Here is a 26,423-nt window from a genome sequence, read left to right on the forward strand (position 1 = left end):
GTCTGTGCTTATGCCCTGCGCTTGCCAGGGTAAGACTCCAGCTATTAGGAGTGATAAAGCTGTCAAATGTAGAAGCAGCAAGTGGCTTAAGTCCTAGGGAGCTTCTAGTGTTTTCCAAAAGGACGGAGTTATTTTATAACATAGGTCCTGGTTTTTGATAGGATTTTTTATTTTGGTCGTTAAAACAATCTTCTGTTAAAACTACGAACTCATTCAGTCTATGTGTGGTCCTGGTGGACCGGCCAGTTCAACCTAACCTAACCTAACTATTAAGATCCACTTAGTGAAATCTCCAAGGTGGCTCCTGAAGAACAACTCAACCTTCTTCTTCATAAGTTGAATGACTTGAAATATACAGCGCTGATACAAATCTAACGTCATTACAATCAGCGTTTGCCAATGATCGTTTGTTGGAGCTGCCAAACAAACTTGAAGCACACAATGCTCATCACATCACTGTTGGATACACAGCATTGATATTAGCTGTATGCCTACTCGTATTATCAGTGAGGAAAGGAAGATGTAAAGAGAAGAAGAAACTACATGTACCCAGTTCTACTGTAATAACTCCATCCGATATGACCGAAATACCCACACCAATGCCGTGGCAATCTAAAGATGTTATAGATTTTACGATAAACATTTAATCCAGAAACGGTCATGGTAATCGACCTGCGCTCATCGGGGCGAAAGATTTTGACGCTGAATATTTTAATTCTCAGAGTTTGCGAGGAATGCAATGCAACGAACAAAAGTCATCTCTAATTTCGGTTGCATTCTGCACCAAACGTGTAAATTTAATTTCTTGGTTGCAATTAAAGCGTGTGAACGAAGCATATATACATACATGCATCTCTAATTTCGGCTGCATTCTTCATCAAACGTGTGACTTTAACTTAGACTTAGGTTGAGATTAAAGCGTGCGACCGGAGCATACACACATACAGCCATGGCCACGTACTTTGCTGCACTTGAATCCACACGAAGAATTAATATTGTAACGAATTTACTGCAATTCCCCTTATTTGCAATCTTCTGCCAACGTTCGTATCGCTAAACTGTTGAATAAATAACTTCAATATTGAATAATGGAAAAATGACCTTTATTAAAGTACTTCACAATAACACTTATACTTTGCAACGAATAGCTTGCTTAATAACCAAACTGATAGCTTACATGAAACTGATCTATTGCCCGACAGATAGCGTGCTTAACTGAAACTGCTTCTAGTGCCTCTACCGCTGGTGCTTTTATACTCTGTGATTTCCTAGTGGCATCTTCTAGGCGCTTCCAGAATTTACTTATTTACCGCCATATAATTATAACTACAGATGCACGTATATAACTTCTCATACAAATACACGTTGTGAGCGACCCTTCCACAATTACAATTGCAATTGAAAGCTACGTCGAATACTGCTGCTGCTGTTACTTTGTGTGCTCCTTCGCTGCCAGATACTCTACCACATGCTAAACCTGTTTTTAATTCTGCTGTTACTCTCTCTACTACATTAACTGAGAATCAAAATTCTTTAGCTAAAACATTTGCTGTACCTATGCAAGCATCCCAGCAGTCTACTACTACTAAGCTTATTAGTGATACTACTCCATCTTCATTCGTTAATGGTCCTAGTACTGGCCCTATGACTCTAAATTTAAATTTGTCCTCCAATGGATGGGACCGCTCACTTGATTTGTCGTCTACTAGTCGTACTATTCCAAATGCTCCAACACACACGTGTCTCATGTTTCCGAATGGAAAACTAATAATAAATCTAACCGAAAGCCTCGTAAGCAGCCTTTACTTGTTGGATCCAGCCACAGTCAGGAAATTGGTGTCGTACGATCAATAAAGTGGCTCCACATATCCTCGTTCTTACCTAGCGTAACTTCCGACAATATTATATCTTATGTTTCTAAACATGCCTCAATTGAGAAGCGCTCTCTGGTGTGCATTAAGCTTGTGAAGAAGGATGTTATTGAAGGCGATCTAAGGAAAGTCAACTTTAAATTGGGTGTTGAAGATTGGTGCTATGAGAGGGTGTTAAATACCGATATTTGGCCTGCGAATGTTAAACTTCGTCCCTTCCAGTTTTTTCGAAAGGAGGTGGTGTCACCACTCAAACCATAAAGGTCCAGTCTCCGGTCATAATGCGTAATAATCCCTTGAAAATATATTTTCATAACGTGTCTGGTTTAAAAACAAAATCTAAAGTACTCTTCCATTTGAGCTCTCACTCGGACTATGATATTGTGGTACTTATTGAGAGCTGGCTTAACGAAAATTTGTTTAGCAACGAATTCTTCGATTCTAAGCTATATAATGTTTTTAGGAAGGACAGAGGAAACCAAGACTGCAAGAGGTGGAGGTGTACTCATTGCAGTTTCCACGAAATATCGCTGTTCATTGGTTCCCTTGGCAAATGGGGACTCGCTCTTAGATCAACTTTGTGTAACAATTTGCGGCAGCTCTAAACTTCTAATCTGTGCATCGTATATTCCGCCGTCTAGTGCTTATGGACGTTATAAAGCACATATTGATATTATTTTAGCTTTATTTACTAAGCATTCCAGCAATAATTACTGTATTCTTGGTGATTTTAACATGTGCAATATAAGCTGGAATAGACTAGATGATAGTTATTCTTTATTTCCTAATAATGTTACTAGTTTCGCTGAGTCATATTTAATTGATAATTTGTTAAGTCTTAATCTTGTCCAGGTTAATAGTTTCATTAAAAGACTCTTAAAAATTTTTGATCTTATATTTAATAGCGATAATATGAATTTTTCATTAAATGAGTGCCTGGACCCTTTGTCGGCTGCAAATCAACATCATGTTCCACTAGTGTTAAACTTGAAATTTTATATTTTAACTCTGTTTGTGGAGATAACCATTCTACTAAATTTTGTTTTAAAAATTGCGATTTTGATTCTGTCAACTCTGAAATGTCCTCTTTAGACTGGGATTGTCTTTTCTATGGTCTATCTTTACATGACTGCTTTGACATTTTTAAATTTAAAGCTAACAGCATCTGCAAGAGCCTTATTCCTATTAATAAAAAAAAATCTTCTAAAATTGCATGGTATACTAAAGACTTAAAGAAACTAAAAAATTTAAGAAACACATTTTATAAAAAATTTAAGTCTTCGGACTCTTCTTCCCATAGAGATCTATATCTGCGTTACTCGAGGGAGTTTAAATCCATGAGTAGGGTGCTACACAAAAATTATGTTCAGAAACTGAAATCAAAACGAACCCTAAAGCGTTTTGGCTTTATGTTAAGTCTAAAAAATCGTGTTCTATTATTCCGTCTGAGGAATTCTATAAAGAAACCATTGCTTCGACCTCCTATGATGCTGCAAACCTTTTTGCGAACTTTTTTAGTTCCAACTTTGAGTCTGACATTGAAGAAACAGAAAACCAGCGCCAGTCGTTGACTCTCCTATTAATTTCGGTGTTCTCAACCTAATAATTGATGATGTATAGATGGCATTGGGAATATTAGTTAAATAACACAGACTAATGTCGATGGTTCATCGGCCTGCCTATTTAAAAATTGTGCAGCTTTTGCTTACCCTCTTTTAATTTTACTCAACAAATCGCTTGATAGTGGCGAATTTATCAATGCTTGGAAGATTACTTCTATTACCCCTATTTTTAAAAGCGGTAACAAGAATGATATTTCCAATTACAGACCCATCTAGAAATTATCTACGGTTTCTAAATTATTTGAGTACATCGTTAAACAGAAAATATTGTTTGCCGTTAAGAGCTTGATATCACCTAGTCAGCATGGCTTCCTACCAGGAAGATCTACCACGACAAATCTTGCTATATTTTCAGAATTCTGTTTATCAGCTTTTGGTAACCGTTGTCAAGTTGACACCATCTACATATACGGACTTTTCGAAAGCTTTTGATAAAGTTAGCCACTCGCTTTTATTATCCAAACTAGCCAGTTTGGAATTTCACTCCATTTTTTTATCGTGCATAAGGTCATATCTTTCATCTAGAAGCTGTGTAGTAAAAGTTGACAATACTTCATCACGTTCTTTTATTGCCTCCTCTGGTGTTCCTCAGGGTAGTATTTTGGGTCCGGTGCTCTTTATTATCTTTATAAATGACATATCAAGCTGCTTTCGACACTCAAGATTTCTGTTATATGCCGATGACCGGAAAATATTTTCGGCTGTCACCAGTCACCTGGACTCTGTTAAGTTACAAGAGGATCTTAATAACGTTGTAGCCTGGTGTAATAGTACCCGATTACATTTGAACATAAAAAGTGTTTTCATATTTCGTTCTCAAAGTCTCGTTCTCCCATTCCCACCTCATATTGTATCGAGGACTCTCAACTTTGCTCCCTTAGAGAAATTTCGGATCTGGGTGTTGTCTTTGACTCCAACTTCTTATTTCTTGGTCATATAAATTACATAATTGCTAAATCCTACTCAATCCTTGCATTTATTCGCCGGTTTGGCTCAGATTTAAAGAACCCTTATACACTGAAATTATAGTATACGAGTTTGGTACGTTCAAAGTTAGAATATGCTGTCTTTATCTGGAGTCCTTATTATGATTGTCATATCAATACTATTGAACGAATTCAAATATCTTTTATTCGATTCGCTCTTCGGTCTATTGGGTTCATGGATCCGTTACCTTCGTACACTGCTAGATGCGAGCTAATTAACTTAAAATTGTTATACTCCAGAAGAATCATTCTGTCACTTTCTTTTGTTTATGACAGTCCGTGGAACTATTCATTCCTCTGGCTTGCTAGAATGCATTTCATTTCATATCCCAGCCCGAAGCTTGAGGAGTAATGACATTTTTTTTATTGATCGAGTTAGAACAATGTATGCTTTTAATTCTCCTATTCTAAGAGCATTAAGAGAATTTAATTTGTATTCAAGTGTACAAGATGTTGATTTCTCTTTACCAAAAACTAAATTTAAATTGTTTCTAATTTAATGTTTTTATTCTAATTAGTCTGTATGAAAAGGTATATTTTCTAGATGTCGTAAATAAATAAATAAAAAAATAAAACGATTGAAAATTTGGCTTAAAATTTTATCTTTTTTTTGTTTAAAATCACATTTTATTTAGCTTTTTTGGTGAATCATGTGAAACAATATAAAAGTATTTTTAATAATAGCGCATAACCATACAGATGAGCCGTTTCTTTGTAGAGTGTCACAAGTACATTTTTCTATGTATCGAATTATTTAGATTGATTATAAACAACAAGTAGAGGTAGGTTACTCTATGTAGAGTTCAGTCTGGATTACAAACATGTTCAATTTTACTTTACAAATAGGCACAGTGCTCTTTACTTAACGAATGTTTGCTAATAACTCACACAAAAACTGAAAACGATGCTGCATTTGAGATTATTAAGATAAGTTACCGTGCAAATAGAATTAGTCGATTTAGAAAAGAAAACGAATATTTTATTATCAACTGGACTCATGTCAGTATTATTATTAACAAAAAAAATAAAAAAGAAATTTTATATTTTTGCCAATGATTTAGTTAAATTTTTTCGAATACGGTTTTAAGCATGCTTGTTTGAATGGAAACACCTGTAGCTTACCAAAATTGCAATAAGTTCAAAGATTTCGAAAATGTACTTGTGCCAATTTCAATAAACGGTTCAAATATTGTATCCACATATACTTATGTAGTTGCTAACTAATTCTAATCTCTTATTTAAATAATTATATGGGACTGCATTTATTACAGTTTATATAATGTTATTTAATTTTATTTTCTGCTTATCATTTTTTATTTATATTTTATTAGTTTAACAGCAAGATAACTTTAAAATATACAATATAAGTAACTATATGGATATACATTTTTTTGAGTTATGCAGTTTTTCATAATTTTGTTATTTTCTGTAAGGCTTGGCAACTTTATGTTTAAACCCTTTCAACGCACCTTTGCGCGCACTATTTACGATGTTTTTTTAATGTGCTTGTGTGTTTTGCTCGTTTTCTGCAAAGAAATATAAAAAGACACATAAAACATAAATCGAACTTGTAAAATATTATCACATATTCATAGTTTTGCTACTCTACTTATTCTAAGTTGGACATAAACTTTAAAAAATAATACATACATACAAAGCAATACAAATCTCCAGAAAAAAAGTAAAAATGCTTCCAAAACAATCCCGAAATGTTACGAAACTACACGACCCATTTCGCTTCCCAAGGCAGTCGGTTCTATGTACCGGAGCGACTCGTTATTTTTCCCGACCAAGGACTGTCATTTCAGTGTGACCCCATCTAATTTGTTTCGTCCCTCCCACAAATTGTCATCCTGCCAGCAGCTCCTTGCAGCAGGACTGTTCCATATTCTCTTACTCCGGGAAGGCATCGAATCCAATCCGGGTCCGTCTCCTGACCCCGGTACTGAGAAATGGTTTTGCTGCATCTGCCGGAAAAGAATATTTTTAGGACGGTCATACTCTGCTCAGTGTGTCTCGTGCAAGGGATGGTTGCATCGGACAGGTTGTTCTGGGCTTGATCCCAAAACCCGACGTCCACGTAACTTTTATAAATCTTTTGTGGATTCTTGCTGTTCACGCCCCGTAGTCTACGCCTTAGCGCCCCCCCCCCCCCCCCACTACCTTCCAGCAGCCCCGCTGCTCAGCAAGCCACAACAAGTACCCGCTGCTGCTCGCGCCCCACGGCGCCAAAAACTCAAACAGCTGATACCACTCATAACTACTACCTTCGTAGTAGAGTTGGAAGCAATGCTGAGCATCAGCCCCTTCCCCCGTCTTCTCCCCCCCCCCCCCCCTATTTTCCGGCAGCAATCGTGCAGGTCAGGGAAACAGACTCTTAGTCCCTACCTCCGTTTGCACCGTCTGCCAGTACAGAATATATAGGTTTGCGACATCCGCCCAATGCAGCTCCTGCCTTGGGTGGTGCCACTTTCCTAGATGTTCTGGTCTCCGCGACGGTAACCCCCCGACGGGTTTTATCGCGCCATGTTGCCAAGTCGCAAACCCAAATCATCCGGGTACCCCAATGCTTTCCCAAGGACGCCCAGTCCCAGGGCCACAACAGCAATTGCGTCCTGGCGATTTCATGAAGCGGCACAACATCCGCATTGCTGCGATTCAAGAGACTAAACTCACAGCAAGATCTGCATTGCAGACCTGCTCTGGGTATAACGTCCACAGGAAAGACCGCGAGAGCGGAAATGGAGGCGGTCTCGCGTTTATCATACACCACTCTGTGCATTATTATATATTTGATCCTGGCATCGACCGCAGGGACAATGTCTTAGAACGTCAAGGCCTATCTGTCCGGTCAGGCGATGCAAACCTAGAAATCATCAATATCTACATCCCTCCTGCCACCTGTTGACCCAGTGGCTACCGCCCTAATATCAGGGCCTTACTCACTGGCAACAATCGCATTATCTTAGGTGATTTCAATGCCCATCATGATCTATGGCATTCAAACTAGCGGGCGGACAGTAGGGGTGAGATGTTGGCGGATCAAATAGAAGAAACGACGTTCTGCACAATAAACGGAGACTCCCCCACACGTATGGTAGGAAGCTGTGACAGCTCGCCAGATATCTCAATCGTGAGCGCAGAACTCGTAAACTGCGTCAACTGGCAGCCGATGGTAACATTGGCATCCGACCACCTGCCCATACTTATTTCGCTTGAGCGTACCGCCGACTTCATCGTCACTGAAAAACGCACTTTCATAAACTTCAAAAAAGGAAAGTGGGAAGAATATAAATCCTTTACAGACAGCCGCTTTGCTGCCCTCCCTATCCCGACTGATGCCCGCCAAGGGGAGCGTGCCTTCCGTAAGGTCATTAACTCCGCCTCGGCACATTTCATTCCCGCCGGGAGCATACCCGAAATCTGGCCCCACTTCCCGGCGGAGGCCGCAAACTTAGCGAGAGAACGTGACCTTATAAGACAGCTTGATCCAGGCGACCCCCAAATAAGGGATATAAACCAACGCATCAGATTGCTTGTGGATGAACACAAGCGGGCGAAATGGGAGGAGCACCTAAGAGGTTGTAACCTCTCTACTGGTGTGGGTAAACTTTGGTCCACCGTAAAGTCCCTATCGAATCCGACTAAGCACAAAGACAAAGTTTCCATCGCCTTTGGCGACAAAGTGCTGTCGGACGCGAAAAAATGCGCGAGCGCTTTCTGCCGACAATATATAATGCATCCTACGGTCGACAAAGATAGACGGAGAGCCAATAGACACGCACATAAACACAAATTCAGCGCTTCACCAATCACCATCACCGCTAAAGAGGTTGAGGACGCCATTGGTCTTGCTAAACCATCCAAAGCAGTGGGCCCAGACGGCATAGCCATGTCGATGCTTAAAAGCCTAGGGAAAGAGGGTTTCAAATATCTGGCGCATGTCTTCAATATGTCTCTTTCCACCTTTGTCATACCTGAGAAATGGAAAATGGCCAAGGTGGTCCCGCTACTAAAGCCTGGGAAACCAGCTAACATAGGTGAGTCGCATCGTCCGATATCTTTCCTATCGCCAGTGGCAAAGACGCTTGAAGCCATTTTGCTCCCTTATTTCCAAGCAAATTTGCAGCAAGCCCCTCATCAGCATGGCTTCAGAAAACTCCATAGCACTACCACCGCGCTAAATGCCATTAGCACCCAGATAAATTGCAGTTTAAATCAATACCCCCACCATAGAACAGTACTCGTAGCGCTAGACCTATCAAAAGCTTTCGATACGGTCAACCATGGCTCGTTACTGCAGGACCTGGAAGGGTCTACCCTTCCCCCATGTCTTAAAAGGTGGAACGCAAATTATCTGGGTGGTCGGCAGGCATCGATGCAATTTAGAAACGAAACATCAAAACCAAGGAGAATTAAACAAGGGGTGCCAAAGGGTGGTGTCCTATCCCCACTTTTGTTTAATTTCTACATATCTAAGCTACCTTCACCACCGGAAGGAGTCACAATCGTTTCCTACGCCGATGACTGCACAATAATGGCCACAGGCCCAGGCCCAAAGATCGATGCGCTATGCAATAAAATAAACGGCTACCTCCCTGATCTCTCCAGTTTTTTCGCCTCGCGAAACCTGGCATTATCACCGACTAAATCTTCCGCGACCTTATTTACAACATGGACACCCCAAATGTCGACCATTTCGAAATCCACGTCGATGGCACTACGCTACCGACTGTCCTACACCCCAAAATCTTGGGTGTGACGTTTCATCAGGATCTACATTTTGGTGAGCAAATTGTTCCTAGAATTCAGAGCCGTAACAAAATCCTCAAATCCCTCGCTGGCAGTACTTGGGGAAAAGATAAAGAAACCCTCCTGACTACATACAAAGCAATTAGCCAGCCGATTACGTGCTACGCGTCACCCATATGGTCGCCAAGCCTAAAAATCACCCACTGAAAGAAACTACAGGCCTGCCAAAATACTGCTCTCAGAATCGCCACGGGCTGTCTTCTTATGTCCCCAGAACACCATCTGCATAATGAGGCGAGAATACTCCGCATCAGGGAGAGAAATGAGATGCTGACCAAACAGTTCCTGTTGAATACCCAGAAACCTGGGCATCCCAACAGACTTCTGATTGATGAACCAGCACCGCCTAGGGGCTTCAGGAGTCATCTCCGTAAGCATTTTGAGGAAATACGGCACCTGAGAACCCAGCCGTATGAAGTGAAAAAACACAAGCAGGTCCTTGGTGAACTCCATAAACAGGCGTCGGACCTTTATGCCGGGAATTTCCCGGTGAATCCAGTGCTTAACGAAAATTATCCAAAACTTGCGGAAGAGGAACGCATACTCCCCAGAGAAACGCGTGTCACTCTTGCTCAACTTCGTTCTGGATACTGTAACAGGATAAACTCTTACCTATCCAGAATCAACCCCGACATACAAAATGTATGCCTCGCTTGCAACGTGTCCCCACATGACACCAACCATCTCTTCAATTGTAATGTGGAACCAACGCCTCTAACACCCCTTTCCTTATGGTCCACCCCTGTTGAAACGGCAAGTTTCCTTGGACTCCCGTTAGAGGATATTGATGACAATTTGTGATCGGTCGCGGCTATTAGGTGGGGCGAGCATTGCTACAACAACAACAACAACAACCCATTTCGTCATAGCGATTTCTTTCAATAACAGAATTCAACCTTATTTCAAATTCTTTAACCACTGATTTGGCTTTGCAGTATGTAGTAAATCTAACCTTTTATTAAGCGTATTTCGACTGAGCGGTATATATGCAAACGGATCGAGTTTGCCTTTTTTCTTCATATCATCTTTAGCTTTCTTTGTTGTATATTCACTAGCCGCATATGCATCACCTGCTGTAGATTTTTGCGGTTTGTCCGACTTTGCTGAGTAGCCAGACTTCATAGATATTGCATCATTGCTAGCACCACCTAATGGACGATGTATACCCTTGCCACCAGCTATATATTTTGAAGTATTCGTTTTACCCGAGCGCATACTTATGGGTGTTCCTCTTCTGCAAGATTTGACAAATTGTTATATTATTAAAAAAAGCAGTAATATTTTATAAAACCATAGTACCATACCATCACTGGAGTCAACCAACATCCATGCCACGTTTAGGGGCTTTCTTAATTGTAGTACCAGCGTCACCATCATCATCGGTATCGCCGCTTGTGCTGCCACTGACATCGCCACCAGGTACAGCTTTATCACTTATAATCAGTCTTCTATTTTCTTCTTTTAAATCAGAATCCGATTCTGCTAGTATATCACCAATGCTGTAAGGAGATTCAGAATCTCCATCATCGTTCTTATCCTTCTCATTCAAGTACTTTCTATTTTCACGTCGCATTTGCTTCCATTTTTTCTTGAGACGTCGATGTGTTATTTTAACATTTCCAGGTACAAATTTAATTAATTCTTCAGCAGTGAAACGTTTGCAAAGTTTTTTCAACAAATAACCAATTTGTATCCGACAAAAGCGTTTGGTGTCTTTGGCCATAGCTGACATTGATTTAATCTTCAATTGTAAAAAAAGAAATGTAATCAATCATGGCAAGCAATCCTGTAAGATATTTACAATTGTCTCCAAATGATTTGAAACCAATGGAGATGGCACTATTTTTATAAATGTTATTAAAAACGCTACAGCTGCTTCGGCTTGTCCCCGCACTTTTTGTACAAAAAATACTAAAATCTGCTCCATAACAAATAATTTTAATGTAGCACCCCTGGCGCCTTCACGCAACAACGTTAGCAACCATAAACGTTCTAACAGCACTTCACCCTTGTTATTTGTTAGTGGTATTATGTACACAAAATTTTCCGGCCCCATTGATTGTATTGCTGCAATTATGGAGTGCTCAATTTGTATGCGCATTGAGCTTTGAGTATCACGCAATTCACTCTGGTCATCCAAGAGAAGAGATCCAATCTGAAAGATTACTACACCTTATTTCTTTATAATTTCTTTAATTAATTAGTAATTTACCAAATAGGTTTCCGGAGCACTCATTTTGCTTTTATTTTATCCGTGTTTTGCTCTTATTTATTGCCAGTAAATTTTCAAAAATGTTGTATTGCAAATACCACGAATTTTACAACGAAAATATAAAGAGAAGCGCCAAGATAGGTGTTCAAAACACAACAAATATTGATAATTTACAAAAATGTTTTAATTTTCGCGCTTAAACAAACAAAGAAAACGTCAATAAAAATAGTCGTGAATTAGCTCAATTGACACATTTATAATGTTTCAAAACCTGTATAAGAGCTTTCAATACACGACCCGAAAAAACGAAATAATAAGACAGGTTGTTTAGGGTTCACAATAAGCGTAAATTTTTCATGAAACATTAAAAATTATAGAAAGAGTTAACATTTTTATTACAATTGTCAGTCAATGCAAGCCAGAATATTGGTGTTAGCTTACATAACAAACAATAATTTATAATGGCTTATTATTAAAATATATAGTCACTAAATTTGGCTCCACCTAAATTATTGTCGCTATTTTTATAAAAATATGTATTATTATATAACACCAACAATCCAAATATACACTTAAAACTTTTTAGAAAATTCCGCAAATTTTCATGCAAATTTTCAGCTTTTCGGTAAGAATTTTTCGAATTTTTCTGAGAGATAAATTCTAAAAATTCTTACTGAAAGCTAAAAACTTGCATGAAAATTCGCGAAATTTTCCAGAATTTTCTAAAAAGTCTTATGTGTATATTTGGATTGTTGGTGTTATATAATAATACTTACATATTTTTATAAAAATATCGAAAATAATGAAGGTCGAAGTAAAACTTAGTAAAAACTGGAAATATCTGAGTGATGATGACTTTTGTAGATGAGTGTGGATATGTATGTGTGTTTCTATGAAAAATTTTAAGGTCACTTTATCTTACTTAAAAAGTTGACTTAAATCAACCCCCCTCCCAAATCGTGCTGGATCCACCCCTAATTTGGGGGCGTTGATTACGAAAATAATATCAGTTTTGTCAAATTGGCTCTAGTTTTTGAGATACTGACTTTTAAATATTTCATGAAAAAACTTAATTAAAAATTCCAATATGGATTTAAATTATATTTTTATGACGCGCCTTTAGAAAAATATTACAAAAATAAAAAAATATATTCTTTTCATTAATTAATTTTAAAAAAATTACAAAAAAGACAATCCCGTATTAAGTTCCAGCAGTAATTTTCCATCATGTGGTCGTCCCATCGACCTTGGCATCTTTCTTCCATTATTTTTATGTCCTGGTGGAACCGTTCACCTTGTTCCTCACTGTAATCACCCAGGTTGTCCGGAAATTTGTCCAAATGACAATGTAAATAATGTAATTTAATGCAGATTTTAGCTCCCAGTTTTTGAAAATTGACAACAAGTTTTGCATAGTCTGGTATTTCTGATTTCCCACAAAATTTTTGACAACATTAACAAAGCTTAGCCAGGCTTCATATTCAATTTGTTGCATATGGTTCAAGAATTCAGTGCCTTTTATAAGGGTACGAATTTAAGGACCATCGAAGACTCCCGCTTTTAATTTTTCCATACTAAGGACTGTAAATTTTTTGCACACATATTCGAAACAGTCAACTGTCTTATCAAGGGCTTTGATGAACTGTTTCATTAGCCCAAGCTTGATGTGAAGTGGTGGAAGAATGAATTTGTCTGGGCTTATGAGTTGGTCATAAACCACATTTGCTGTTCCTACCTCCACATTTTCTCTCACCGGCCAATCCTTTCTAATCCAATGTTCACTTATTGCACGACTGTCCCATAAACATGGGGTATTTAGTATCCCACTTTGTTGGCCAAATAAAAAGTTCACCATCTTCAAGTCCACGCAGACTGACCACTTATGTTGTGCATACAAAATCTTTGCTAAAACGATTTTTACATTTTCGTATTCTTCTTTTAGTTTGGTACTATGACCAATTGGAACCGAAGCAAGTTTATTTCCATTGTGTAGCAATAGACATTTCAGACTTCTTTTTGAGCTATCTATAAAAAGCCTCCAATGTTCGGGGTTATATTCGGGAAGGGCCATAGCACTTAAGAGTCCAGAAATATTGTCACAATATACAAGATTGTCTTTTTTGGTGAAGTAAGGCAGAAGGTATTGCTCTCTGTTCCTAAAGGCTGTAATAGCAACTCCAGGTTGTAGAAAAGATTTTTATTTTAGCTTCGAAGCCAGAAGTTCAGACGACTTTGTCGGTGAATTCAAGTCACGACCCAAGTCATTGATCCCTGTTTCGTACAACTACTTTCTTCGAACTCACTTGCACTGCTGTTTACCGAATTTTCTGGTGTCTCTGACATTTGAACATGATCACAGTTTGCGGTAGATGGTGATAAAAATACTCGAATTGGCAAATCATGACTGTGCAATGATACGTTTTACATTAACTGCACAAAAGTAGCAATCATTTAAATGATTAGATGGCTCAGTCCATATCATCGGAACTCCAAAATGAAGACCTTTACGTCCTCCTTGGCTCCAGTATCACAAAGATTCTACACAAGATTTACACACGATATTGGTCACCCAATATTTATTCTTTTGTGCAACGTTTCTCCCAAAGTATGCTTTGTAGGTATTTTTCACAAACTCTGTGATTGGTTTTCTTTGCGTTTTAAGGCAAAATTTCCCACATATATAGCAAACATTGTTGGAGTCATTAAAACGAGGTTTACGTTTCGAACTCATATTTTTGAAGACAAAACGAACTATAATACTCGAAATAAGACACGAACTGATTAAACACGTGAATATATAACAAAACTTATGGCGGAATAATGAAATTAGTACAACTGGGTGTGTCATATAATTTGTTTCATAAAATTCTTAAGCTTCGTTTATCTCAAGAACTAGAGCCAATCCAAAAAAAGTAAAAACACAGTTCGTAAGCCTACTACTAGTGATAATAAAAACCATTAACAAAATCGTGACCGCAGATTATTTTTGTTCCGCAGTGTAATTATTGAGTCTTAACTTGACTATGGTATTGACTTGATGCCGTAAATTTGTATTAAGCTCCCCAAAGATTTTTAAATTCTCTCTTTAGCTACAAATTGGCTGCACATTCTTCACTTATGAAATTCAGTTGCGAACCTGAGTCTAGAAGCGCTCGTCCTAAATGGTCCCTTCCGCTGCGATCTTGGCCAAAACTACAATGTCAGTATTGCTCGACACGTGATGTGAGGAGCAATGGTTTCCTGAATTATTAGCGGCTGAGGATGACGACGGTTGCATTGAAACATTACTATTGGAGGCACCGGAATTGCCTTGCTGAGCGTTCACTTCATACATATGCAACAGAGTGTGATGGGGGCGTTGGCAAACTCTACAATGCGACTTTGAACAACTTCGCACCGAATGACCAGTTTTCAAGCAATTAATGCAGCTTTCTTCTTTTTTGACAAATTCGAACCTTTTGGTGATTGGCAGGGCAGCCAAAGAATTGCAATTATAAATTGAATGGCCGTTGGTATGGCAAAATGTACGTTTACCCTCACCATTGCATCGCGTTACCGTATACGAGGCTTTATTGCTACCATGATTCGAGTTGGGTTTAAAATTTTTTCTTTTGTCAAAATTGTTATTTTTATTGGAGTGATCTTCATTCACTTCTAGGGATTGACAACGACGAATTAAATGCTTGGAGCACTCGCTCCATGTAGGAAGGGTTGAGTAATCTAAATGCTCATTCCATTTTGACTTCGTAATCGAGTCAACCTTCTGAGCCCAGAGACAACAAAGAATCATAAATTCATGACATCGTATCAACTGCATTTCTCAGCGCTGGTGCATTGGGTTTGTTCATTTTTTTCAATCTCAAATAACTGCTCTATATTATCAAAAAATATTAAACCCATTTTGTCGTACCGGTCAGCTAAGCGTTCTAAAGCCTTTTCATAATTATCTTCCGTAACCTGAAATGCCTTAACTGTTCTAAGTGCATCACCCGACAAACAACTAAGTAAATGATTAAATGTTTCAATTGGAGCTAGATGCGCCTCATTGTGAACCAAATTATTGACCGCATATTTTCCGCCAAATGCCGGTAATTTCAATTTTGGTAGACGAGATGCTTGAGGCATGGTGATGCCGAGCGTTGTTTCTAGCGCTGAGCTCTCGCGCCGCTTGTGTTGCCCTGAAAGCTGCAAGAGTTTTGTTTTTGCACTAATGCACAGCTCTTCAATATCACTCCTTTTATCATCACTAGGGTCCTCTTTCTGAATCTCCGTTTGATACGCCATTATTTGCTAATATACGAGCTCAAAATTTCTAACCGGCATTCTAAATCTATAACGTTCCACGAGGTGGAAGAATTTTCTAACAAGTTCTTAATTCTCGTTATATTTTTTCGGGCAGTTCAGCGTTGCTGTTTTAATGTAGCCAACTTTACCGCAGATGAGGGTTCATCGCCTGAGACTAAACACATTTTATCACCTTATTTTTATTTACCTTGGCACTAGAACAACGCCCACGGACTTCTATCTCTGTCCAACAACTCGACTACTTGAATGGGAGTAAATAAAGAAAAGGGAAAGCCCACAGAAATTTCCAATTTGATCGACAATTTTATTATATAGTTATTTCGTAATGTGATAATAAAAGTAGTAAGAACCCTTTTCAATTATCAGCCCTTTACTAATATTACATAAACTATTCGTTTTCGTTAGAAGGCTCGCAAATATCACCCGTATGCACATATAGCTATGTATATACTTAGTTAGTATAAAGTTTAATTCATCTGCACTTGAAATGAAAGATGGGAAGCGGTAAACAAATATGTACATATATATGTATATGATTGCACTGATGCACAGCAATGCGACTTATTATTATTATTTTTTTTTTTTAATTAAAGCGAAGGTGGGAAACGGTAAAATATGCAAGCAAGTGCAGTAACTATTGCCTTCATACAAGACATGGTGTGGTCAATGACTTCAGCGGAGTGCAGCAGCACCAAGTACAACAGATAATGATGTACCGATATATTTGCATATAATACGAAAGCAGCGAAAAAAGCAAACGACGACAAAGTTCTGCTCTTGTAGGTTTATGCAAAAACAAAGTTCAATTGCCTAATATGTACACATGTATGTAAGCATGTACTGCTAACTTTTTATTTTAAGCTTCCGCGAACAAATTTATGAAGCAAATTTTTTCACAAAATGATGAAGCAACTTTTTTCCAATATGTACATATGTATGTATGTATATTGGCAAATGGTTTAAATTTCCTTAAACGAAGCAAACAAAGGAAACCTTGATAATTATGCTGCTGTGATTCACTCACGCTATTAATTTACCAACGGTTATTTAACACTTTATTCTTTAGTGAAAAGGGACATTTAAATTATATTTTCAACCATATATGTATGTATGTATACTTATATGTTTTTTATATTTATATAAAAGGTCCCTCGTATAGTGCACAACATCTTTTTTACGACTTTAATGTTAATAACTTACTTCTTTGAAATATGATATGTTTTTTTTTAAACTTCACCGTTTTTGCTCAAATTGTAGCTCGATCCCCATCCAAACGCCAAACCTCCAAATTTCCAAACCGCCAAGTTCCAAACTGCAGCTGTCCCCTATGGCGCGAACGTACCACCAAATTTTATTGATTTATTGGTATTAACCACAGCCAGACGCAATAACCAACACAAACAAATATTTTTTTTTTTTTCCAAAAAGAAACGAAATGACTCTAAAGTTCCTGCTCTGGCGCCAAAATGTATAGGCAACAATATTTTTTGTTGCTAATGCATATTACGGACAACGATTTTAATTAATTCCTACAATTTAAGTTGCTGCGAGGAGCTAAAAGAAAACGATGCGATGCTGGCTGTGGCTTACGATTCAATGATATTATTATTTTTCTTCTTGTCTCTCTATTCTTAGAACTAATTACAGTGTTGCTTACTAACTAATATATTCAAATAGATATTTGTACCAAGGACAGTACGAGTAATTAGTATATGGAATATACAGTGACGGTTAATTAAAAACTGTTTTTGTAGACGTTTGAAGTGTCTAAGACTTCTCGGTGTGCTCTCCGTTTTAACATAATGTAGAATGTTTTTTGCCGTCAACATAAACTATTTTAAAATTTTAATGAGCTCAAGGCCGGTTTTGAATAAAGCAAATAAATATGTTTTTGTATTAATTTATTATAACTCGATGCATATATGGAGAAAATTAAGATGAGGCTTTTGAATCTCCTGTTCACCATCCAATATGTATCTCTTCGGCAAAAATGAACCGAGGTAAATAAACTAAAGACATATGTACATTCAATATCAACTGAACTCAGACTACTCTACTGCCCTCTTCAATAGCGAAGAACTCTTGACAAACAAACATAAAACGACCATCAAAAACACACAAGTGAATACATACGAAAGTCTTAAACATAAACAACAACAACTCCTGAACATTAGGGTGGTACCAAAATCGATATGCAACACAATAAATATAAAAGTACCCACGAACATTCAATGGCTTCTTTCCCTAGGCCTTAAGTACGTACTTCCCACAGGTATTAATAAATTCCCACTTTTCAAAACGATAGCTGATGGAGAAAATTATATTCAAAAAATTAAGGATAAAGAGAAACGAGAGGTTGAAAGGAATAATTTAACGACGCTCATAAAAGATCACCTAAAAAGGTAAAAACTTCGACTCGGGAGAAATTTCTACAAACCACCCTGCTTTCCGCCAAACATTTTTTAAAGGAACACAAAGAACTCCTAATCCTCAATGCCGATAAAGGCAACGTTACCGTGTTGATGGACAAGTTGGAGTATGACAAGAAGTTACAGAGTGTAGTGAACGATATTTCCACTTACAAGGTGTTAAAGCGGGACCCTACCAATAGGCTACAGAAGAAAAACAATGAAATAGTGGAAAAAATGTTAAGCAACAAAGTTATCGATTCGAAAGAAAAGGTTCGCCTTAATTGTAAAACAGCCAATCACCCACGTATTTATGGTCTACCCAAAATCCATAAAGAAGGTATTGCTCTTAGGCCCACCTATTCATCCATCATCTCTCCGTCCTATAATCTATGTAAATTTGTCGTCCAAATTCTTACAAATCTTACCACCTCATCTAAGTACAACGTTAAGCACGCAATAGAATTTAAGAACATAATCAAAGACATATATGTTAACGATGATGAAAGTTTAGTGTCATTCGATGTCGTCTCGTTGTTCCCCAGTATCCCTGTAGATTTAGCCCTCGATAAAATACAGTCAAAATGGATTAAAATAGAAGAGTACACGTCCATGACCAAAGAGCTTTTTCTGACAGTGATGAAGTTCTGCATAAAAGAGAACAGGTATTTCAAATGAAATGAAAAGATATATGAGCAACGTTCGGGGATGCCCATGGGTTCGCGAGCTTCGCCTGTTATAGCAGATATCATGATGGAGGAGCTGCTTACCAGATTCGAGGAGGATTCGGTCAACAAACCACGATTGCTCACAAAATACGTCGATGACTTATTCGCCATAGTCAGAACGGAAGACAAGGAAGTAATGCTGGGCTGTAATGGACAACGGTAATTAGCGCAATTACATTTTTACAATATAACAATATCGCCTGAGTCATCCACCTCAGATTGCTCAACTCATCTGCAGTACAATACACTTTCGGTATTTCGATATTGGATACCTACTTACCTACTTAACGGTCAGCATATGCGAACTCAGATTGCCCTTGCCCATTCACACCAATCATTGACTTAGTCATAAAAATTACATATCCTTTAGCTTTAAGTTATAAATAGAAGAAAATATTAAATAAAGTCAGTTTTTTGATTTGCTACAGGCCAAAGCAACATGTTTCTCTCCACATGGCGACTGTGACATGTGACATTATTAAACTCCGAATATTGTGACTTTATTAAACGGCGAACGATGTTAATCACCCACATGCAGGATCTACAGACAATGTCCTGAAATTTCCGTCGTGTTGCCAATTGTAGTGAAAAAAAAATCCTTTTATATATACAAAAAGGTGAATACAGTGCGAAAAAAAAAGTTTTAAAATGACTTGGTGGAAACCAGTTCTTACAACTATTATGATAGCCATAACCGGCTACGAAATAGGAAAGGACACCAATACAGAAAGTAACATTGAGAAAAAAAATATCGTAAAATACAACGACGGTTTACTCGTAAAACAAGATAAAACGAACTATTATATAGGGCCAGTCAGCGCCACTGAAATTTTATTAATAATGGCCCTGTTAACCATGGTGTACATATTAATTAACCCTAGAATATCATACTTCATCGAAACGACAACGCATGTTTTTGTTTTTGGTTTTTCTCCTTAAATTATATGTTTTTTTTGCTGATTTTTTGTATGGATAATATTAAAAAGGTAAACTGTTTTTGCCTTATTTCATTAAAATACATTAAAAAGAATATATTAACCCAAATTTAAACATCTTTTTTAAACAGGAGACATCCTTTGTACCCTTTTAAATATTACCGTAGTCGATTCGACGAAGTATGATGTTTACGTATTAAAAATAAGTACGATATTCTAGGGTTAAATATTATGTGAATAAAATAAAACGGGAAATTTGGAACGGGCCACAACAAATATAATTACAAAACTAATAACACAGAACATAAAATAAAAGTGCACTTAGAGTCCAGGCAAATTGATACAAACAAAATGTGGTCCAAACTTTATCTGACAACACCAAATATGGAACCATAAAAACAAATCATTAACTACAAATCCGACAACCTTGAGAGGTGCTTAAATTAATGCCCCAATTCAAACTTTTTCTGGCAACACGAAATATGGAACAGCAACAACAAATCATCAACAACAAATCCGGTAACCTGGAGAGCTGTTTAAGTAGGTAAAATATAATTAAAATAGTAATTACATTGTAATGTAGCAATAACAGTAAAATAAAAAGTTACATGCAATAGTTAGTATGCAGTGGGAAGAGATTTTAAAGGAAATTGAACCCCTAAGCCAAAAGTTTAGACAGTCATACAAATGTATGACACAAAAAAGGGCTATTAAAGTGGAAACTATAGAAAAGCATACAAAAATTTTAATAGAGAAATTTAACAGGGTTAGAGCCATACAACACAGGCATTACGATAGGTACACCTCCCAACACAGAGAATCAGCAGACCAGATATTCCTAAAACAAAGGGACCAATTACTAAAAGCCTTCCAACGGCATAAAATAAACATTAAAATTCCACTTACATTACGCTGTGAAGTTGACAGCAACATTGAGGACACAGATGTAAGTGAGGCAGACGAGGGTGAATTAGAAAAGAAAGAAACGGAAAAGTATCGAAGGAAGAACAAAATCGACATAATGGCTACAACAGTTTTAAGTTTAGGAGCAAAGATTCTGCCCGAATTCGATGGAAAACCAGAAAATTTGAACAGAGTTATCGATGCCATAAATTTGGTGGATACTTTCAAAGGTGACCACAAAGCAGTGGCTGTGCAACTAGTCAAGAATAAATGCGCTGGCGGCGCACGGCAATTAATAACCAACGAGGATACACTAGCTAAAATTATTGATAAACTGAAATATGCAGTGAAAGGTGAGTCGACTGAATTGATAACAGCAAAAATTTTGAACATAAAACGGCGAACCAATTCGCTGGCGAGATAAATACACTGTGTACTAAGCTTGAGGGAGCGTATATATCTGAGGGTCTAAGTGGCCCAAAAGTACACTACCCAAGTAACAGTAAAAGCTCTATCTAAAAATTCCAATTTCGCTAACCGAAACGATTCTATCGGAAAACTTATCAGTATAAGCACCGACTCCCCCACCAATAACAACATGTTTTATCACAATAATTATAGTTCTCCCCAAGGTTAAAATCGTGGGCAAGGACGTGGCCGCGGCCGTTATAATCATAACAATAACCTTGGTGGCAGTTATAATGGAGGTAGGGTCAGTTACAATAACAACCAGCGCAACCGTAGTTATAACAATAATGACTACCGAAATAGAACCGGCCAACGCGGACAAGTACGAGTTACAACACAAGAATCGGGAAACTCAAACGCCCCCCTGCCTGCTACGCAGGGGACCACACTCAAATATAGGGGCAAATGAAATAGTTTATTTGCCATTAAATATGAGCAGCTTCGCTTTTTTCTCGACCTCATTTACAATAAATAAGCAAACCTTTAGACCCAAGCGCGGATATCTCTATAATTAAGGATGACGTAATAATGGAAAATGCTGAAATTAACACCAACCTAACCACATCCATCAAAGGTGTAGGTGAAGGTACAATAATATCCAAAGGTAGCGTTAACGGTAACCTCATTATAGGCAATTATTGGCTCAAATATAACTTTCGAGTAGTAGATCATAGTTTTCCGATACCCTGCAACGGATTAGATTTTATGAAAAAGTATAACTGCATACTAGATTATACTGGTAAAACAAACTGGCTAATAATACAGCCAATTAATGCCAGAAAATTGTTTGTTAATATGACATACAGTACCCCCAATTACATCTTTTCCTTGCCACCAAGATCAGAAGTCGTTAGAGAAATACAAATAAACTCGAAGGAAGATAACTTAGTCATACCAAATCAAGAAATTCAAAAAGGCATTTTCATTGCAAATACCCTAATATCAACCAAAAAAGCATTTTTAAGGCTCATAAATATGACCGATAAAGAGTTGTCAATAAAAAGTTTAAATTTAAAATCCGAAAGTCTATCCAGCTATCAGATAGTCGAAAATAATTTTGTAAGAACCCCAAACCATAGAAGCAAAGTTTTATCAAAACTCAGTAAAAGTTTTCCGGAATTTGTTAAATATAAACTAAGGAACCTATGCCAGGAATATATAGACATATTTGCTTTGGACTCGGATAAAATAACTTCAAACAATTTTTATAAACAGAAACTGAAATTAAAAGATACAACATTAGTCTACATAAAAAATTATAGGATACCACATTCACAGAAAGAGGAAGTAATTAAGCAAGTAAACAAATTAATTAAGTATGATATCGTTGAGCCATCTGTGTCAGAGTACAATAGTCCGGTTTTACTCGTACCCAAAAAATCTCTACCAAACTCCTCCGAAAAACGATGGAGATTGGTCATTGACTATAGGCAAATAAATAAAAAATTAGTAGCTGACAAATACCCACTGCCTCGGATCGACGATATCTTAGACCAACTGGGACGAGCGAGATATTTCTCATGCCTAAATCTCATGTCCGGATTTCATCAGATCGAGTTGGAAAAGGATTCGAGAGATATTACGTGGTTCTCAACAAGCCAGGGCTCGTTCAGGTTCAAAAGGTTGTCCTTTGGCCTGAAAGTAGCTCCGAATTCATTTCAGCGTATGATGTCATTGGCTTTTTCAGGACTGTCTCCTTCTCAAGTTTTTCTGTACATGGACGACTTAGTTGTCATCGGGTGTTCAGAGAAACATATGCTTAATAACTTAAAAGAGGTTTTTGACATTTGCATAAAATGTAATCTAAAGCTGCACCCAGATAAGTGTACATTTTTTAGCCATGAGGTAACTTACCCGGGGCACAAATACACAGCAAATGGTATATTGCCTGATGAAACAAAATATGAGGCAATAAAAAACTACTCAACGCCGAAAAATGCCGAAGAGGCAAGACGGTTCGTGGTCTTTTGTAATACTCTCTCTCTCTCCCCTGGATTCAAGGTTGTGGATATTTTAGCCCGAGAGCCGCGTGCGTGTGTGTGTTCGAAATCAAAACACTAATTCACTGTGTATTTATTTAGGTGGGGGAAGTGGGACCTCCATCCGACTCTGGATTGACTTGAGCATACCTCAGCCTTTGACCAAACCCACCTCATAAATGGCGCCCGAGCAGGGACCCGTCTCCTCAGGCGACTGTGCCCGAGAGTGTTATCCTGGGTATGGACTTTTTGGCAAAGCGCAACGTTACCGTCTCAATGGATGGAAATCCCCTTACCACAGCCGGTGCAACCAAAGCAAATGCACCCTTAACCTTGCATTACATAAGAGAAGCGGAACACCTCAACGAAGAGCGAAAGATAGAACAGCTAGAGCTCATAGAAACACATCAAAAAGCACCCACACACCTAAAAGGGTCAAACACTGCCGCAGAACACAGACACAACACAACACTAAAACAAAGTTATTACCAGGCCATCCTCCTCAGCAACAATGGTGAGCAACTCGTCACTAACGCTCCGGCAACGATCCTGAAGGACCATAACATCACCCACCGATTTACCAAACCGTGTGCCCCCCACAAAAATCCTACCGAACGCGTTAATCGCGTTATAAAAACAAGGGTGACACAACGTACGAAACAAGACCATCGCAACTGGCAACGGGAATTACCAGAAAAAGCGTTCGCTATAAATATGACCCAACACAAATCAACCGCCAAAATAAATTTTAACCGCAACTTCGTTGGGCCGAGAGAAGCACGAACAAAATATGCCATGCCCGAAGAACCGCCTCCATTCGACGCAGTACCGTGGCCCGCAAATAAGCCACGAATACTGGACGCTAAGATATTCTGGGACCCGCCATTAATAGCCGGCCATCTAAACGCCATCGTATGTGACAAACCAACCGCTGGTGACACTATACCGTATGCACCAAACCGAGAACCACACGATACTATTAATGGAAACCACGCCCAGACTTCTTTGCCCGGACTATGGCTAAATCGCAAAAGGGTGTAACACAGCGCGTAGGGTGGACGAAGATCACGCCATAATCAAGCTGAAAGAACACTCCAAGATGGTACGATTCGCTGTCTGAGGAGAAGCAAGATCCGACCTAGTTTGATAAGTTTTCTATACATGAAATGTAAATTTAAAATGTAATATAAAAATGTAAATATGTATATACCTTAATCTTGAAATGTAAATTTAAAATGAATTTCTACTTGCAATGTAAAATGAAATGTACACATTATTGTTGAAAAAAAGAGAAGAAAAAAAAAATCAATCAATCATAATAATAAAAACCATCAACGAACACATATACACACATGTCGGCCGAGCCATCGGATTCAACCGATGATAAAACATACCTGGGCTCTGCCCATGGTAGTTCAGGCCTCCACGCAAAAACCCTAGAATACCACAACCTTTCGTCCGCCGAAGTAGGAGGGGGACTGTAACGTAGCAAATGCTATGCCACAATACCTATTTCCTATTTAGCGCCCACCCCTAACATCATATTTTCCATTTACTGCCCACCCCTAGTAGTGTATGTACCGAAATACATATATACATACATACCGGCCCAACAACCATCGCGCAAGCACAAAGCAAGCCAGCGATGGTGAACGCACAATGCTTGGAAATTTTCATTCGTTGCGCGCTGTGCGCGACAATGCGAGCATAATTCCCAACGTGTTCATAGTTACCTATGAATAAAATGATTGGCCGGAATACACCAGGCACACTTCGCCGTAGGTAAGTGAAGTGCGTGTCGGCCGCCACTGGCGGTCGACAAGGGGTGCCCTTTGGGTTAGGAGGGTGCGTTACAAGGTCGGTTCCACCGATGGTACGCCCCCCCTGCTTATCGGACACCCCGCAGGTTTACCCACATTTCCGGTGAGTAAGACGGGATTTACACCCCTTATTACTCATCGGAAAGGTAATGCACGAGCAGCCTTCTCGGGTAGGAAGGAAACCCGTCCCAACGCCAGTGGCGGGGCGGATTTCCCCACTACCCTGGCAGACTGCCCGAGCCAATATAAATACATTGTAGGGGCTCCCTTTGGGTCGACGGGGGGTAAAGTTACAAGGTCGGTTCTGCCGATGGTACTTCCCCCCAGGCCTATTGGGCAGCCTTACCCATATTCCAGGGACTCCCTTTGGGTCGAGGGGGGTAAAGTTACAAGGTCGGTTCTGCCGATGGTACTCCCCCCCCCCCCCCCCCCCGCTGCCTATTGGCCAACCCTAATATTTTGTTATCATCTCCTCTGAGTAAGACGGGACTCACCCCCCCCCCCCTATTACTCAGAGGAAGGGTAATGCACGGATACACGGCTCAGGTAAGAGGGGAACACTTCCCAACGCCTGCGGCGGAACAAACTCCCCTACTACCCTAGCCGAATACCCGAGCCAATATATTGTAGTTAGTTAGCCTCATACTAATAGACACTTCGCCGTAGGTACATCACCACGATCCCGATCCTCGGACATCCCATCCCGAAGTCTAGCCACCACCGTCGTCAAAGCTATTTGGTGAGAGCAACCGTCACTCAATACTCTCTCTTCGGGCGTGATCCTAACTACCGCCGTCATTACTAGCGCCGTTAGCACCCCTTAGTGAGAGCCACCGTCGTCTTCACCATCTCAGCCACCGCTAAGCTAGCACTCTATCTCCCTCTCTCTGTGGAGAGCCGTCGTCCTTGGATTACACTATATTGTCAGCGACACTACCTAGTGAACATCTCTCTCTCTCTCTCCCCTGGATTCAAGGTGCGTGTGTGTGTTCGAAATCAAAACACTAATTCACTGTGTATTTATTTAGGTGGGGGAAGTGGGACCTCCATCCGACTCTGGATTGACTTGAGCATACCTCAGCCTTTGACCAAACTCACCTCATACGTGCTTACCTAAATGAACCGTATTCAGATTGGGATACATATTTAAAATACTTCACGTTTTTACACAATACTACAACTAGCTCGGTTTTTGACAATAAATTTTCTCCATTTGAACTAATATTTGGCAGAAAATCTACTTTGCCACATGAATTCCAAAGAGAACAAATTGATCCGATATATAATGTAGAAAATTACGTAAAAGAATTAAAATTGAGAATGCAAAAATCTCATAAAATGGCTATAAATTTAATTAATAAACATAAAATTAAA

General features: G+C 38.8%; 2 protein-coding genes across 8 annotated transcripts in view; both read right to left on the reverse strand.

The window, feature by feature from the left end:
- CaMKII (Calcium/calmodulin-dependent protein kinase II) overlaps positions 1-26,423 on the reverse strand; it is a 3,892,153-nt gene that overhangs the window by 3,679,179 nt on the left and 186,551 nt on the right. For 2 of the 7 annotated variants that reach the window (XM_067758432.1, XM_067758433.1), the window contains exon 2: positions 5,949-6,005. The exons of 4 other annotated variants lie outside the window; for them this stretch is intronic. The gene's annotated coding sequence lies outside the window, so the exon portion shown is untranslated. Of the gene's footprint in view, positions 1-5,948; positions 6,006-26,423 lie in introns of those variants that run through there. One more of the 7 variants, XM_067758436.1, reaches the window with a different exon arrangement.
- On the reverse strand, positions 10,383-11,790 carry LOC137235401 (RRP12-like protein). Its single transcript, XM_067758374.1, has 2 exons — positions 10,596-11,790; positions 10,383-10,525 (listed from the first exon to the last, which is right to left on the reverse strand). The coding sequence occupies exon 1, from the start codon at positions 11,021-11,023 to the stop codon at positions 10,607-10,609; it is 417 nt and encodes a 138-aa protein (XP_067614475.1). The 5' UTR covers positions 11,024-11,790; the 3' UTR covers positions 10,383-10,525; positions 10,596-10,606.

Source organism: Eurosta solidaginis, chromosome X (assembly GCF_040869045.1).
Source record: "Eurosta solidaginis isolate ZX-2024a chromosome X, ASM4086904v1, whole genome shotgun sequence".
Taxonomy (NCBI): domain Eukaryota; kingdom Metazoa; phylum Arthropoda; class Insecta; order Diptera; family Tephritidae; genus Eurosta; species Eurosta solidaginis.

Bases quoted from the DNA above. Each gene is read 5' to 3' on its own strand.
- LOC137235401 (XM_067758374.1), bottom strand. From the start codon at position 11,023: ATGTCAGCTATGGCCAAAGACACCAAACGCTTTTGTCGGATACAAATT.